The sequence below is a fragment of the Malania oleifera genome, chromosome 10 (assembly GCF_029873635.1).
Source record: "Malania oleifera isolate guangnan ecotype guangnan chromosome 10, ASM2987363v1, whole genome shotgun sequence".
In the NCBI taxonomy this organism is placed as follows: Eukaryota; Viridiplantae; Streptophyta; class Magnoliopsida; order Santalales; family Ximeniaceae; genus Malania; species Malania oleifera.
The window spans coordinates 27,778,908-27,796,735 of record NC_080426.1 but is presented as its reverse complement, the minus strand read 5'-3'; the positions used below and the strand labels follow the sequence as shown (position 1 = coordinate 27,796,735).

The 17,828-nt window shown below is 34.2% G+C and overlaps 1 protein-coding gene across 13 annotated transcripts in view; it reads right to left on the bottom strand.

Annotated features, from left to right (window-relative positions):
• Positions 1-2,749: 2,749 nt before the first annotated feature.
• LOC131166435 (uncharacterized) overlaps positions 2,750-17,828 on the bottom strand; it is a 28,070-nt gene continuing 12,991 nt past the window's right edge. For 6 of the 13 annotated variants that reach the window (XM_058124983.1, XM_058124982.1, XM_058124980.1 and 3 more), the window contains 3 exons: positions 16,225-16,770; positions 14,624-14,961; positions 13,464-13,986 (listed from right to left, as the gene is read on the bottom strand). In XM_058124983.1, coding sequence (XP_057980966.1) covers positions 13,828-13,986; positions 14,624-14,961; positions 16,225-16,770 — 1,043 coding nt within the window. In that variant the 3' untranslated portion in view covers positions 13,464-13,827. Of the gene's footprint in view, positions 3,047-3,143; positions 13,318-13,463; positions 13,987-14,623; positions 14,962-16,224; positions 16,771-17,828 lie in introns of those variants that run through there. The other 7 variants (XM_058124989.1, XM_058124985.1, XM_058124984.1 and 4 more) reach the window with 3 other exon arrangements.

Below are 17,828 nucleotides of genomic sequence, written 5' to 3'. Positions count from 1 at the left end.
CTTAAACTTTAATTTGTGTGAATTACATATAAATTTTTTTTTAAATACACAAAAATCCAAATTCAAATCCCAAGATTCATGATTATAAGTATTATCTTTATATATAATTTTGAAAATTGAAAATTAAGTTGCCTTTTTTGTTATTATTTTAAAATTTTAAAAAAATAAAAGCTATTTTTGACCCATTCAAACAAACTCTTTATTTTCTGCATTTTTAAGGAATATTGAACAATATAAAAATAAGCAATATTTTTATTGCTTGAATCTAAGTCCAAACCTGTAAAATTCACTCATGAAAAAACTCTCTTCTCCTCGCACTTCTCTTTCCCATTTAATGAATGCAAGAGATGGTATGGATTTAAATGAATAAAAGGTGAATTAAGGGGGAAGTTTGGATGAAGGATTTTGGTTGAGAAAAAGAAAGAAAAGAAAAATAAAAAGGAAGTTCGATTTTCATTATATTTTTTCTCTATACCAATTACCAAATACTAATAAAAATGAATTTTTTTAAAAAAATAATTAAAAATTAAGAAAAATAATATTTAAATGATTCTTAAAATTATATTTTTATTTATTGATTTGATATATTTTTTGTTTTTATTTTTTATTTTTCACGTTCCCTTATAACCAAAGATAAAAAAAGTGGACACGTAATGGTTGATTTTACGCATTTATTACATGATCTTTTAGACAACTCTCCACTTAATCGCCTGGGTGACACGTAATTTACCATATTTAAGTGATTTTTTTTAAAAAAAAATTGACTATCTTAACTAAATGATCACAATAATTTAACTTTATTTTTATTTATTAGGATTCATTCTATCTTCCTTTTTCTTGAACTTTTCTAATGGCTACCATAGTTAGGTTAAGAGATAATTGAACATGCCATGACGTCGTTAGGATTTTATATAGGCCTTTATGACCCTGACCTATAAATGGACCTTTATGAGCTTCTAAAATACTTTCATTGTGACCAATGCCCCAGTTGGTTTTTAACTGATTACAAAGTATTATAACCTTTTTTTTTCTTTGATAGTCCTTGAAATATTTTTTATTCTTTTTCTCATGCCATGCTTTGAGAATTTTTCAAGAAACTAGGAAATCCAATATTTTGGAGAAATCATATGAGATTAATTATCAAGTGGAAAATCCTATTTTTTGGAAAAGTCATGAGAAAATTAATTTTTTTTCAGAGTGAGAAATCTAATTGTTGGGAATTTTTCAAGAAAATGGGAAATCCAATGTTTGGGAAAACCACATAGAAAGTAATTTTCAAAATTGAAAATTTCAATATTTTAGAAAAATCACGAGAAAATTAATTTTCAAAACTAGTGGAAAAACCACAAGTAAATTACACACATATAATAACTTAACAGTTTTTAAAAGAAGAGAAAGGTAAATTCACACCTAAACACAATTTTTCCTAAATAACATAACTTTACACAATGAAAATTTGCTCTGTATTTGCTTAGTGAGATAATAATATTTACTCCTGCGTCAGTGCAAAATAGGATAAGGACACTCCCCTAATGTTTAATAAAAAGACACAGACCTTCCTTAAAATTTCAAAAATCTTAAAAATTTTGCTCAAAGCAGAAATATGATTAGTGGTAGGGGGAATCACCTCAGAGAGTTTTCTACTTGACATCCCAGAAACATTCAAATATATTTGTTATAAATACAATTCAATCCTTAATACTAACTATTTCATTATGCACCAACAACATTCTTTCCCAATATTTTGATAAATATTGTATTTAATAGCATGTGAATGTTCCCAATATTTTAATCAATGCACTTGTCATTGTCATGATCATTTATTAATATCAATTTTCAATTACTTTTCATACTACTTTTTTAGCGCATGCTTCAAGTTACAAAGTAACTTCTTTAATTCACAACTCTATAATACTTTTGGGTCGATTCATTTACCAACACAAGATACAGTCACCAATATTCATAAATTATATAATATTAAAATAAAATACATTTGCACGCACATAGAAGAAAGTTCAATTTTCTTCATTTAATGGTTAAGGAATTCATTTGGATAAAGAATTTTGTTTGTGAAAATGAAAAAAATAAAGAATAAAACTCATTTTATTCTCTCTATATTAAATAATATTTAGAATAATTTTTATTCTAACATAATACAAATTAAGAAAAATAAAATATTAATAATGTATGAAATTGAAATTTTGATTTGATATGTATATATAAATATATATTTTATTTTATTTTATCACTTTCTTTAATAATCAACCATATAAACATGAATTTTTGTAACATGACAGAGAAAGCTTTTAAATAAAAATATAATGTTACGAGAAATTAGCAATGAATAAATTAAATGAATTGTTTGTATAATGTTGTTCTATAACAATAGAGGGAATTTTGGTAATTCACCGATAGAGCTCAATTTCGGTTATTAAGCATTTAAAAAACAATTAAATATAATAAAAATGATTTTTTTTTCTTAAACAAAATTCTTAATTTAAAACAAACCCAAACAAATAAATTGAAAAGGGCGTTGACGTCCTTTCCTATTTCTTTTCTTATTTTTCGATTGGGATCCAATTCAAAAACACCGGTATGAGGTTTCAAAGCCGATAAAAAGATTTGTCTACTTGGAGAGGCAAGTGTAAATTGATGTTGGGGAAGGGGAAGACCACAAAATTGAGGATGCAAAGGCAAAGAAAATTACTAAAAAATATTCTTACTAATGGCTTGTTTTGAATTCAAAAAATATTAAGAAAAAGAAAAAATATATATATCACAAAATTCACATTTGCTTGTTTAATCATCAAGGAAAATTGAGAAAAATAAATAAAAAAAATATACTAAATTTATAAACAAATATTTAATTTTACATTGCGCCATATGAAGAGTGGCATGAGCAAGATCCTTGGTCCAACAGATACGGATCAATACATGCTACAAACACAATGCTTGATATTTATAGAAATTCATGATTTTAATGTGGGAGGGGCAAGAAAAAACATTGCACCTGCACAAGGGGGAAACAAAAAAAAAAACATTGCACCTGCACAAGGTCATACTTCTGTTCAATCCCTTATACATTAGTAAGTGAAGTAATGAAGGCAAAATGGAAATGTATGATTAAGAAAGACAAGACATACATTTCACCTCTTTTAAAGTATGTATCTCACTGGCCACCCTCCAGTTTGATCCTCACAAGACCTGCACACATGCATGCACGCACACCCACATACGCAAAAACAAAAATCCAACGAGCACATAGATTGCTAAATCGACATAGAGACGAGGGGCTCACCAGGCTCATAATTTAAATATGTAATCATATTTTCTATAGCATTTGAGGGGAAACCAGTAATACATGAGAAAATTCAATCAGTACTCCCTAAAAGAGTGAAGAGGGGGCATTAACACAAATCGTAACAAAGAATATCACAGTAGCAAAATTCATAAGCTCTTGAAAATGATCCTATGAATGCAAAGTAGAACTCATTTCTGATGCTGACAAACAACTAGAACTCATCTGTGATTCAGAGTACAAATACAATATAGCTTCACGTCCATGACGTCCTAATTTCCACCAAGATATATGCAAGTGTGAAGTGATGCTCAATCATTGTCTGAGACATCATATCAATAGCCTCTGTTAAAATGTTAAAAACCTATATCTAGAATCCGTAATCATAATGCAGCTCTTGACAAGATCTGCATTCTAGACCTAGGTTATTCTGTCCAACATGGGATAAGAAATAAACATTCCTTGCGAAATTTAGGAATAGTCCTTTCTAGTCTATTCATGGTTATGCATTAATAAAATTTTTTGTATTGCAATGTTCTTCATGATAGTAACACTTTTTATGTAAATTATCAAATTCTTCTATTATAACCACTCTATTTGTAAAATAGACATTCTGCAAACCAAACATGACATGAGGTTTTTCAATGAACCAAGATAACACAATAAAATGTTCCACAGCAACCAGCTGATCTCAGAAGACGATTCTATTCAAGGCTCCACATTAGCAAAACAGAGTTCTTTAGTGAGCACAAAAACCAGCCAGTTTGTAAGCAGAATCCACAGAATGCCCTTTCAAGTAGGCCCTTCCAAAGATTTTTGGTAAGAGGTAATTTATGCGAATAAAACAACCAACCGACCAAGTCCATGTTTATTGTGTTAAAGAAAATCAAGCTCATCTTCCAACCATCCAGTAACCAGTATTCATACTATGCATGCATTAATCTTTTACCTACTTCAGATTGCACCAAATCTATTAATCTGAAACCTCACTAACATGCGTGCTCACAAACATACATACTTGCATTCACCACCTTCTGCTTTCAGTCAAGATGCATTACATTCTAACCTGATTTCAATATATATGCACCAAACCTAATTTCAACCTAGTTTCCAAACAACATCTTCATGTTTTTCACTCAAATTCATATATACATGCACTCTGCCAGTATAGCACCAAGCATCCTAAATATCAGTACACAGCCGGTCCCAAGCTTGGGTAAAGGAGTAGGATTGTGTTAGGTAGCTGATAGTCAGTGTAAAACTTGACAGATCATTATGGCATGAATCTTTAGCAAATGTTCAATGGGGCATCCCTTTGACTAATGCATTATACTTGCATAACCCTAGTGCAGCCAAAAATGGGCTAGGGTGGGCTAGGTTGGGTCATTATGGCCAAGACAAGGTTAAGAAGTTAGTGCAAGAAACTAGGATTAGATTAGCAACACTTATAGAAAATGCATGGAGATAGTTAACACAATAATTAAAAGAAATATTAAAGTAATCAGCCTTTAAGAGACAAAGTGGATAAAAGAGAAAGTTAGAGAAATTGACAAATCAAGGTTTAAGCTTTGGCACATTGGAAAAGGAAAACATAAAAATGGGCAGGTATCATTGTATACAAAGATCTGAAAGGAGTGATAAATGTAGAGACAATCATAAAAATCAAGAAATCTTTAGGCCAAAAGATAACAAGTGTCATTAATGCATATGCTCCCCAACTAGGCTTGTTGAAAAACTTAAAAAGCAATTTTGTGAGGGACTTATTTTTCCATGTCATACAATATTAGATTTGGATGGACACATTGGAAAGGATAGTAAAAGTATTGAGAAGATACATTGAGGTCATGACTATGGAGTTAAAAATGAGCCCAATGATATGAATTTAGATTTTGCCATGTCATACGATCTTGTTATAATGAATACTTGCTTTAAGAAAAGAGAATAACACTTAATAACCTTCAAGAGTAGACAAAATAAAAGCCAAATAGATTTATTTCTAAACTAGAAGAAAGTTTTGACTACACAACATTGACTTTTAATAATTAGATATATCCATTAAAAAATGGAAAAGAAAGAACAACATAAATAAATGCAAGACTCGGTGGTGGAATCTAATGGGAGAAAGTATAATAAAATTAAAAGATAAAATTATCAAAGGGGGTGAGTGGACAATAGTGGGTAAGATAGATGTGAACACCTAGTGGAAGAGGATGGCTAGCTTTATTACAAAGACAGCAAAAGAGATTTTAGGTGAATCTAGAAGCAGATTCTCAAGCAATAAAGAAAGTTGATGGCAGAATGAAGGTGTTCGAAAAGTCTTAAAAACAAAAATAAATTGGTATAAAACGTGGCAAAACTATAGTAACATAGAAAACCTTGAAAAATATAAAGAGGCAAAAAAAGATGCAAAAAATACAATTAATGAAACTAAAAAGAGCTGCATTTATATGCTAAACTAGACACAAAAGAAAGGGAAAGAGACATATTTATAAACTTGCTAGAGCTAGAAAAAGACAATGCAAGGATTTAGGTAATGTAAAATGTATAAAGGATGAGAATAATAATGTATTGGTTAAAGAAGATATAAAAGAGAGGGGACGAAGATACTTTAGTGTGTTATTTATGAAAACCAAATTGAAAGCTTAAACTTAGAAGTGACAAATGAAGAAAAGAATAAAAATATGAAATTTATTCGCAACATTAGCCACTAAAGTTAAAATAGCTTTTAAAAAGATGAAAAATAGGAAATCAATAGAACTAGATAACATCCCAATTGAAGTTTGCAAATGTCTAAAGGATAATGGAAGCATATAGCTAACTATAAAAAAAATAATTCAAATGAATGGAGGAAAAGCACGTTAAAACCTATATACAAAAATTAAGGTGATATTCAAAATTATAATAACTACTGCAAAATTATACTTATGAGTCATACAATGAAATTTTGGTTAAGGTTAATTTAGCAAAAAATAATATTGGAAACAAGGGTATCAAAGAATCGATTTGGTTTTATGCCTAGGAGATTGACAACAAAAATTATTTATCTTTGAAGGAGATGAATGGAAAAGTTTAGGGGAAAAGAAAAGAGGACTTGCACATGGTTTTTATTAACCTAGAGGACGCCTATGATAGAGTACCTCGGGAACTTCTATGGTGGGTTTTGGGAAAGGAGGGAGTATGAAATAGGTTCATAGATGCCATTAAAGATATGTATGATGGCTAGCATGAATTACCAACCACAATAGGTGTACATCAAGGTTCTACTAATATTTAATGATTGATGAACTCACTCAAAATATCTAGAATGAGATTGCATTGTTTATGTTGTTTACAAATAATATTGTTTTGACTGATGAAAATAGGAGTATGGAGAGCAACTATAGGGTCTAGAGGCTTTAGGATAAGTAGAAATAAGATAGAATATATGAAATGTAATTTCAACCATATGAGGAACATTAAAGACAAGATTAAATTTGATGGGAAAGAAATTAATAGTACTAGCAAATTTTAATAACTTAGATCTATTATGCAAGCAAAAGGAGAAATCAAAAAGGATGTGATACATACACTTAAAGTTCATGGAGGGGTGCTTTTAGCATGTTGTGTGATCGTAGAATACCCTTAAAATTAAAATGGAAGTTCTATAGGACGACTATAAGGCCAGTCATGCTCCGTGGATCAAAAAGTTCGGCAATAAAGAAACAACATATCCAAAAATTAGAAGTTTCCAAAATGTAAATTCTGAGGTGGATGAGTAGTATAACATTAACAAGGAACAAACGAATGAACATATTCGCAATAAGAGAGCCATAGCACCGATTAAACCGTGAAAGATGAGGGAGAGGCGATTTAGATGGTCTAGGCATTTGAAATGTTGGCTGAATAGTGCACCTCGCACCAATGAGGAGTGATCTAGTCATTCTTACCGGCATTAGAAGGAGAGGAGTAGACCTAAATAAACATTGAATGAGATAGTGAGGAAGGATTTAATAGCTCGTAAGTTGGTTAGGGAAAATGCCCTCAATGATGTCGCCAAAAAGGATTCATGTAGCCGACAGAACCTAGTGGGACTTCAGGCATGTTGTTGTTGTTGTTGTTATTGATATTGTTATCCTTGACAAATTTTAGGAGACAAGAAAGGGGTTTTAGATGAGGTAATAGACTCCACCTAACATAGCTTTCAAACTTCGAAGCTTATGAATATTTAGCAAATTCACCAAGATCAATAAGTGATAATCCCCTGCAATGGAGATCTAAGAAAATGCTTAAAATGAGGGAGACTCCCTCCTTAAGTACTTTTATAGCTTGCAAACCTTAAGAGCCTCTTAATTTTGAATCTCAACACAAGCCCAAGAAGCATACCAAACACTTGAATATTGAATTTAACTAGCTTAACTATGCTTATATATACTCTCAAATCTAGCACTTTGAGTCATGCCATATGGTGCAAAATTCAATAAAAATTAGAAATTTGAAAGCATATCATCAAAGGAGCTGGGTACAAAGTAACTTGTTTTAAGTAAAATTCCCAAGTTGCAAACCAAGGCTAAGGTTTCTTCCAATTACTACCATCCAAATAGACCGAAAAAAGACATTAAGGTCCACCAAGCAAGGTTTATTCAATCTTTTATATTGTTTTCTTACATCTTTCACCTCTTAATCGTAAAAAAAATGATGGAAAAGAATAACATAAAAAGAGGAGAGAATTACAAAGAACAAACGACAAGACATCCTCCTAAAAACAACCAAAAGACAATTACCCAAATGACCCCAAAGAGTGTACCCAAAGGAAGCAATGAAAACAAGTCTATCCCCAAAGAAGCATCAACCTTCTCCTAATTTCCGGGGCCCATGGACGAACCCAAATTACTAACATGAAGGAGATTAAGCTTAGGGTTAGAAGATAAAGACCCCCTTTCAACCAAGGCATTCAATTGATCTAAACTGTGATTAATAGGCCTTACCTATTTGTGTACATGCAGGTAATGGAAAATGAGGAGAAATATGATTAGGGAGCTAGGAGTGCGAGGAGGGAGAATTATTAATGACCCTGATAGAATAGCTTCAAAGACTTGTAATTATTTCGTTAATCTTTATTCTGAAGAAGAGGTCTCCCAATGGTTAAGGGTACAGAGTGGAACCCCATCTCTAGGGATCAAATGCTTTGGTTAAAGAGACCTTTCGAGGGGGAGGAGGTGAGGGAGATGGTGTTTGGGATGAGTAGTGATAAGGCTCTGGGTCCGAATGGTTTTAATTTAACATACTATTAAGGATTATATGCTCAAAGCTTTTGATGAATTTTAGGGGAATGGGATTTTGAGCAAGAACATTAACTCTGTACCTAAGAAATCAAGATCCATTTAGATAGAGGACTTTTGACCTATCAATCTAGTATTATCAGCAAAGTTCTAGCTAATACACTAAGTGCAGTACTTGATAAGACCATTTCTACAACTCTCAAGTGATTTTGTGAGGGGCAATAGATAGTGGTTCCATTTTTGTGGCTAATGAGGTAGTGGAGGATATTTGAAGAAGAAAGAAGAGAGGTCTCATCTCCAAACTGGATTTGAGAAGGCTTATGATAAAGCTAGTTGGAGTTGTTTGAACAAAATTTTTGCGAGAAAGGATTTTGGTGTGTTGGCGATGATGGTTGAGGGGTTGTTTATCTAATGTATGGTTTTTGGTGGTTGTGAATGGGGAACCTAAGTCATGGTTTAGGGCTTCTAGAGGTATTAGACTGGGACTCACTTTTCCCATTTCTATTTATCCTAGTAACTGACGTGTTGAGTAGAATGGAGGATAGGGCTATGGATCGAGGATTGATGAAAGGTTTGGAAGTGGGGAGAGAGGGTGTGGTAGTATCTCATCTTCAAATTGCAGATGATACTATTTTCTTGCTAGAGGATCATAGGCCTTTTTTCAATGCATTTTGGGTATCTTCCATGTCTTTGAGAGGGTGTCGGAGCTTAAATAAATTTGGGGAAAAGTGGTATAGCTAATATAAATGTACCTTCTATGCATGCTAGGGCGGGCTTCTAAGGTGGGTTTTGGTCTTTTAGAGTGGCATTTGACTAACTTAGGGGTCACTTTAGGAGGCAATCCTAGATCCTTGGATTTTTGGAATCCGATGGTGGAAAGAGTGGCCAAAAGGTTGGATGAGGGGCTCTCTTTTCCCTTAGGGTGTAAACTAACCCTTATTCAAACTTGTTTATCTAGTTTCCCCTCATTATTTGTCTACCTTTAAAATTCCAGTGGACATTGCAAAAAAGATTGAGAAAATTATGAGACTTCTTAAGCTCTAGAGTTAGGGATTTTCAAGGTCACTTAGGTGGGAGGAAGTTTGCAAGTCAAAAATGGGGGGAGGGTTGGGTATTGGAAATTTGATGTCTAATAACATCGCTCTCCTAGCTAAATGGTTATGGTGTTTTCCCTAAGAAGATAATTTCCTTCGGCATAAAGTGATTAGAAACAAGCATGGGTTGGGGGTGAATAGGTGGGGAAACCACTGTTAGTTTCCGAGGTTCTTTGGAGGGTCCATCAAGATCTATTTCTCAAATTTATCCCTTATTCTCTCTCACATTAATTTACCCTCGTATCTTTCGATTAAGCTCATGCAAGATAGTATGATTTCTCTCTTTGAGGTTGATTTGATTAGCCCTCTAGTTTCTTGGAACTTACATTTTCGAAGATCTCTAAATGATAGAGCATTGATGAAACTCTCCTCTGTATTGTCATTATTGAATAATTGTCATCTTCTTTCAAATAGGGATACTTGGTCTTGGGCTTTGGGTCCTTTAGGGGTTTATACTTGTAAATTTTTCTTTGATTTTTTGATACGTTCCAACACTTGCTTTCCTCTATTCTCATGTATTTGGAAGGCCAAAGCCCCTAAAGATTACTGCTTTCATTTGGCTGATTGTCTTAAAAGAATTAATACTAATAATCTATTGCAAATTTGGAGACCTTGAAGTCCTTATCTCCAAATGTTTTCGTGCTTCGTTACTTGAATTCTGAGTTAGCATCTCATTTGTATTTACATTGCAATTTTGTTTGGAGCATCTGGAATAAATTATTTGGTAAGCTCGGAGAAGCTTGGGTCTGTTCAGTGTCACTGAAAGGAATGTTGGCTATTTCTTTTGAGGGGTTTCGAAGAGGGAAGGATAGAGATGCTCATTGGAAATGTGGAATATTTGCAGTGCTGTGGGATTTTTGGTTGTAGAGCGAAATGCATGAATTTTTTCAGGGAAAAAATTGAAAAGGCACTTGGTTTGGGAAAAGATTCATTACCTAGCCTCCTAATGGTGCATTGGTTTGGATGCTTGGAGCGAGCTTTTCAAATATTCAGTAATACTGAAGGAATTTTTTGCTTTGATACTTTATTGTATTTTTTTTGAGCTTTCAGTTTCTTTTCCCTGGATTTTTCTAGAATTTTGACGGGAGATCTCTCATTCTCCTTTTGTAAATTCTTCTATTTCTAATGAGATTTCTTCTTTTGCTATCTATATATATATCGCATTCCTTTCTATCCACAAAATCCAAGAAAGATAAAACATAGCAAATTTGCACAAAACCAACCCATTGCTACTCCTCTGGAAACCCCAATATCATATCAACAAAAAACATCATCAATTTGTGGCACTATCATTGCCTCACCAAAAAATTATTAGTATTAAGTCTATTGAGAGCCAAAGTCCACATGAAAGCCTTGATCTTAAGAGAAGCCTTCCCTCTTCAAATAAAATTATTCAAGGGGAAAGAAAAAGAAGTTGAGGTTTTCAGCAAATGAGAAAAGAAAGATTTCATTTAAGAACCAATAGCATCCCTAATCCAAATCCTCAAATCATTCCTCACTTAAAAGGAACAAAAGAGTCCAACACTCCCTACAAAATGGTATTGTCATTAAGCTCCCTAACTACTTCCTAAAAATACAAAAATCCCAATAATGAGAAACACCCCCACCCCCCCAAAAAAAAAAAACAAAAAAAAAATGCATTATTCAGGGCGCTATGAATAGAAGACAATCTATAAAGGCGTAGAAGGAACTAGCACTCCAATGAATCCTTACCTGCTCAAATATCCCTCCAAAACAAAATGAGATTCCCATTTCCAACTCTGAACCGAGTAAGCAAATTGAAGGAATGAGCAACCTGTGAAATAAAAGCACCACTCATACCTTTCGTATCCCAATGATTTTGATGCATACCATACTTCCAATGACCTTGTGCCATACAAAATCAACCTCTATGGAGGACCCCCATAACCATTTCTGAAATCAATGAAATTTTTTAGACAAGAGCTTTCTCACTGGTGTTCTGGGATTACCTAAGATAAGGTTAGAAGACCAAAGTCTGAAGGGGTTAATGAGATTATTCAAAAATCTCACCTACACCCACCACAGGCAAAATATGTGTCATGTCTTTTATTCCATTTAGCACCACCTCTTCACACGTGTGCATGTGCAAGTAAAACAGATAAATGAAGAAGTACTGCAATCAACTTAAATTGCAAAATGAAAAGAATGATTGTCCTGCCAATCATGGTCATTGGAGGAGTGGTACAAATTTGGATGTCCTAAACCCAGGAACATTTGCCCCAGTGCAGCTGCAATTAAGACTCAAACCTGCAGACTTGCTGTTGACAGCCCAATATGAATACTAGGATATTCAGAAAGGGAGTAGAGGAATCTAAGCTATGCAAGCCAAACAGATAAGAAATCCAAAGAGTGCAAGGTCTACAAATATCAAAGTTTATAAAATAACCAGCAGTAGCCAATTTTCAAGAGATTCCATCCGAAGATAGCAAGCAATTTCTATCAAACAAAGAACTTCTTTGAATAAAAGTGAAAGCCTCTAATCTGAGCAAAAAATGGAGCTGATTGCAACCAACAGATGATAGAGGAAAAACAAAAGGCAATAAAGGATTTCATTGTCTTTGTTTTTTTGGAGGGATAATAAAAGAATTTCTATTGCTAAAAGGATTCCCAGGAGTCGTCATCCAAGTACAAGAAAAGCCTATCAATATAAGACGCCACAGAATATACTCTCTAAAAAATCAACAAGGCAGTAAGAGGTACTACCCAAAGAACCCCACATTCAAAAGTGCAAGACAGAAAATCATTTCCTCTTCAAAGCCTCCAAAGAGGTTTCAACTTCAAAGGCTCTAGCATTCCTCCCTTACCAGACTGGTTGGAACACAGCCACTGCAATGGCATCCCGAAGATTCTTATTCCTCTTCCAACATAGAGATACCTGCTTTTAATTCCTGCTTGGGCTTCTTTTGTTGCAAAATACAAGTTCAAAATTATGAACTTATAAAAGTTATTACCGCGACTTATGAGTTATAATTTTTATATTATGTTACTTCTGTGTTTCATCTTCATTTACATTCTGCTTGTATTACTGTCGATTATGACATATAGAACCTCAAAATAGTACCTCCAGGCATCTTTCTTTGATTGTTTAGAGCACTCTACTGGAAAAAGAAGGGCGTCTCCAGGCCACAACGCTCCCCGCTTTGCAAGAGTAGGAGGAGGGTCGTAACAGTGTATCCAGCCTCACCCCTGCTTTTATGCAGAGAGGCTGTTTCCTTAAACTTGAACCCATGACCAACCGGTCACAAGGGAGCAACCTTACCGTTGATCCAAGGCCCGCCTTGTTTAGAGCACTTTACTGGCCCAAGTATTTTCAAGGTGCCTATACTTAAACTTTTATTTTATGTTTGGTTCACAGCACATAATAGAATCAGAATGGAAGAGCTATTGTATCAGGACATAACAGCTTACACACAAAAAGAAAAAAGGCAATATCATTCTAAGAAAAATGACCATGCAAGAGTTGGTACTACCCCGATTAATATGGAATACAATAGGAATAGACACGCCTCATTCCTTGTCTATCTTCAATGTCAGTTGTGAAAGCAGAAGCTTTTGCATGTTCATTTATGTTAGAATGACACCATCTTTTCGCTTGTTCACTGTGATATCCCATACAATAGCTATTCCATTCTCACTCTATTTCATTCTGCAAATCAAACAAAACCTTATATCATTTTAGTGGCATCCCATGTCATCAATTTAGGGAAATAGGCAAGTTAGATGCCTAGATACATAACTAGCCCCATTAAGAAGAATAATGATTTGAAACCAAAACTATACAGACAAAAAAGAAAAACAAATTCACAGCAATTTTATTCCACTATGAAATCATTCATATACACAGCTGTATGACAGCAATTTATCTGCCCACTGAAAATAAATAAGATGTCTTGAACAGCTACTTTGGACACAATAGGTAACTATAACTATCACAATGACCTCCTATGAAGAACTAGGATGGGTAAATCCTATTATTTTATCTGACACAACAAGACTAACTAATTCTGGAATAATTAACTATAAGAGCTCAGGGAGGGGAAAGAACTGAGAATATGTTTGGAAGCTCTAGGTATTCATTTGCTTAAATGAGAAAGAAGGGTCACCGTCCATATCTATGATTAATCAGGATTAAAATAAAATGAAAAAAAGTAAAAAACTACTCCTTGACATTGAATCTCTTTGCAATGATGGGACGAACATCATCAGCATCAACCAAAGTCTCTAGAAAGGGAAGTAATGAAATTAATGCACGGTCTGATGGGTCATCAAACCAACTCTTAATAGGAATCCCATTATCCACCTGCAACCGGAAAACCTGAAATTGTAAAGAGAGAACAAAAGATTCAATTACATGATGGATACTAAAAAACACAAGGTTTAGTAACCAATTTTACTATTGACTATGAGCTAACTGGTGATACCAACACTCCACTTAATTTTCACACCCTCACTGAATGCATCCATAGAAATATGGCCCAACTCAAGAAAAATTTCAGTTTCTCCATGATCTACCACACTAGGATAAGAACTGCAACATCTCAAACTTTAATTTCCATATTTATTCAATTATTAGGAAACTCATGATGACAAGTTCAAAACTTTGACTTAGGGCCAAACTTCCTCATCCTGAAAGTGGTAACTTTTGTACGTCTGTGCAAGCATAAAACTAAAAGAAAATAATCAAATTCATTTTGAAGTTTGACATTCAACCAAAGTTTAAAGTGAAATAAATTTCTATAGTTCCATAAAACTCATGATTTAAAGCATTTATCCAAGACGATCTCACATAATGGTAAAAAAGCAGTGTGTTGTTATAACTTGGCCTTCATTCAAACCGCCAAACAAATTAACTACCTACATATATATCTATTCCAACAACAAAAAAAGCAATGCAACAAAATTGAGGTAAAATATAAAAGTGAGAAAAGGGGGGGGGTGTCTGAGGTACATACCTGTGGAGAATTATCAATAATAGCAACTTTGGCCAAGTCAACACCTAAAACTGTCAAATCTTTGGTGTAGCCACCATCTGAAAATATGCAAGATTCCCGATATGCACGTCGAGAAAAAAATATTTTATCAGGATCCAGGACATCCAGCAGCTGTTCAGCATAGATGCTTTGACTGGCTGTGAAGACAATAATTTCAAACATCTCTGCCACTTTCTCCAAAAAAGTCCGTAGGAAGGGCCTTTGTCGTACATACACTGTGTGCTCTTTCATGTCAAATAAAACTGGGAATGTGAAGTCTGCATCTTCACAGGGTTCAAGAGAAGAGTGAACAAGTGTTTCTGCAAGCACACGCATACAAACATGAACAAATTTCACCAGTGGCTGCGCCAGACTATAGAAACAGTCTATTACTAAAACATAAAAATTTTGGACAAGCAGACCGATGCAGGGGCAGCATCAAGGTTCTGCAGCCATGGAGAAATTAGAAGAGAAGAAGGAAGGGGAAGGGAGGAGAGAGGAGATACTAGGGGAAAAATTCACGTTCACTTAATCCAAATTCATCAATAACTAACTACAACATGGCTTTCACACACTATTTATAAGAAAGCCTCTTTACACGAAATTACACAAACCTCTAAAACTACATTAAATGACAAATATACCCCTACTTAACCCAAGTCTTCTTAATTATTTTCCAGCAAGGATATTCCCAAGGTCTTTACTTCTTGTCCTACATCAACTGGAGGAGACAGCAACAGAATTCAAAAATCATAGAGTTGAGAGAATTAAGAGAAGAAGAAAAGAAGGAGAAGAGAAACAGACAAGAAGAGGGCAGACTGGTGCCGGCAGCAGGGAATTGTGGACAGAACAGGAGATCAGAAATAGAGAAGAAAGAAGAAGAAGAAGAGAAGGAAGAAGAGGAAGAGAAGGGAGACGAGTGAGGGAGAATGGATGGACTGATATGGAAGAATGGAGGTCATGGTTGGACTCTGATGCCAAATGATGCAGGGGCAGCATCAAGGTTCTGCAGCCATGGGGAATTTAGAAGAAAGGAAGGAAGGGGAAGAGAGGAGATACTAGGGGGAAATTCACATTCAATTAACAACTCAAATTTATACCAACTACAACATGGCTTTCACACACTGTTTATAAGAAAGCCTCTTTACGTGAAATTACACATAAACCCCTAAAACTACATTACATTACAAATATACCCTACTTTACACAAATATTACAAACAACCCCCAAATACACAAAATCCTGTGCTAATTCCTTAACCTCACAATTCCTTAACCCAACTCAATTATTTTCCAGCAAGGATCTTCCCAAGGTCTTACTTCTTGTCCTACATCACTGACCTAGAAAGAAAGCTTGCTTATTTTCAGCACTGATATTTATACTGGTCAAAATCAGACGATGATATAAAATTTAAAGTTTCTTTCAAATTTTAACATGAGATTAAGCCAGAATTTGTTGAAATGCCTCAACTTATATTTGACGGCAATTTCATACATATTATTTGCAATGATTAAACATGACCATAAAACTAAAATTGAATATAAGAACTCATTGGATAAGCACCAAGAAATCAATTTTCTTACCATCCAAATCAAGGACTAGGGTAATCTGCTTTTTCTTCGTTTCCCTGGGCGATAATGCAGGCAACCAATTAGGTCCTTCTGAAAGATCAGGAAAATTTCTAATGAACAGCTGTGGATCAAAACAGTCCACTTCATCAGAATCAATAGCGCTGGCATTGACATCAAGCTCTTGATCACAGGGTTTTGACTGATGACTCAAAAGATAAAACCATGAATCATCTGAATTCATCAGAAATTCTCCACATGATCCTGAATAATGGGTATTGACTGTTTCCACTGTTTCCTCAAGTGAAGGCAACATCATACATCTCTCAGCCATATCAATCATCATACTTGGTTCAGCATCAGCATATTCAAAATCAGCAGAGAAATTAGCTTTTACAATTTCATCGCATTGAGCAATTGCAGTGATGGGTGAGCCAGTGACACTCATGTCAAAGATACAAGGAGCTAAAACACTTTGATAACCAGACAAGTTACTGCTCTCATTGTCACCATCATTGTAATGAATTGTCATTTGGCGCACAGCAGTGTCTTTCTTGCTCCCTAGCACAAAATAATATAAATATATAAGCATACATAATACATAGAACACTATGAATAATAGAAGAGTTCATTCCACAGATAACATGACAAAAAAACAAAGTAAAAGTGGAGCATTTGGAGGGCATTTAAACATCCCATTTGATGAGTCATATGCAGCACAAACCTTTATGTTTTTAGACCTTGATTTGTCTTGCAAAGGAAAGGTGGTTCTAGGGTTTGCTAAAACAGGAGGCACTTCTAAGGGTCAAAAAAGGATTTCCTTACACAATTACGACTGAAATATCAGAAAATGGTTGCCAAAATTTTTGAACAGCAATTAACTTTGAGAATTTGGAGATTATGGCAATGAGAAAACATGATGAACGAAAAGCATTACGGTTTTATTCATCACAACAAACCCAAATTTTCCTTTCTCATCTGCATCAACATTGTTGCAGAATGTATAAGAGCTTTGACTAGACTCCATTGCATATATTTCATAATTGTTAAAGGCTGTGCAAAGGGACCTGGTGTAGTAAAACACAGGTTCCTAATTTGAATTGTGGGGAAGTTTTTGTTATCAGATCATAAAATTGAATTGCAGGATCATGAGACTACCAAATAGAAAAACATATTTAAAAACCTAAAAAGGGTGTCAATATAAAATTTTAAGGATTTGAAGCAATTGCCAAAGCCAAAACTACGATAAAATTTAGAAAAATGAAATTATTTTTTATGATGTTTCAATTGCAGGCCTTTTTGGGAGGGGGGGGGGGATCAGCAGAAGCCGAATCACCTAAACACCTTCTAGTGCACACCAACATGGATGCTAAAATACTCAATCCTGTCCCGAATCAAATATACTAATCTCATGATATCAAAAAAACAATCCAGGCATTTCTCTCTAGGAAAAAAAAAAAAGAAGCTGACAGCACAAATTGAGCACCACCACAAAATCTGGACCTTTTTACACCTCCAAAAGCCTCTAAAATTAACACTTAAGAAAGCCTCTAAAGAATAAAGACACACCCAACATTCTCCTGGAAAACCAAATAATATGTTTCATAAACAGCTAGCGT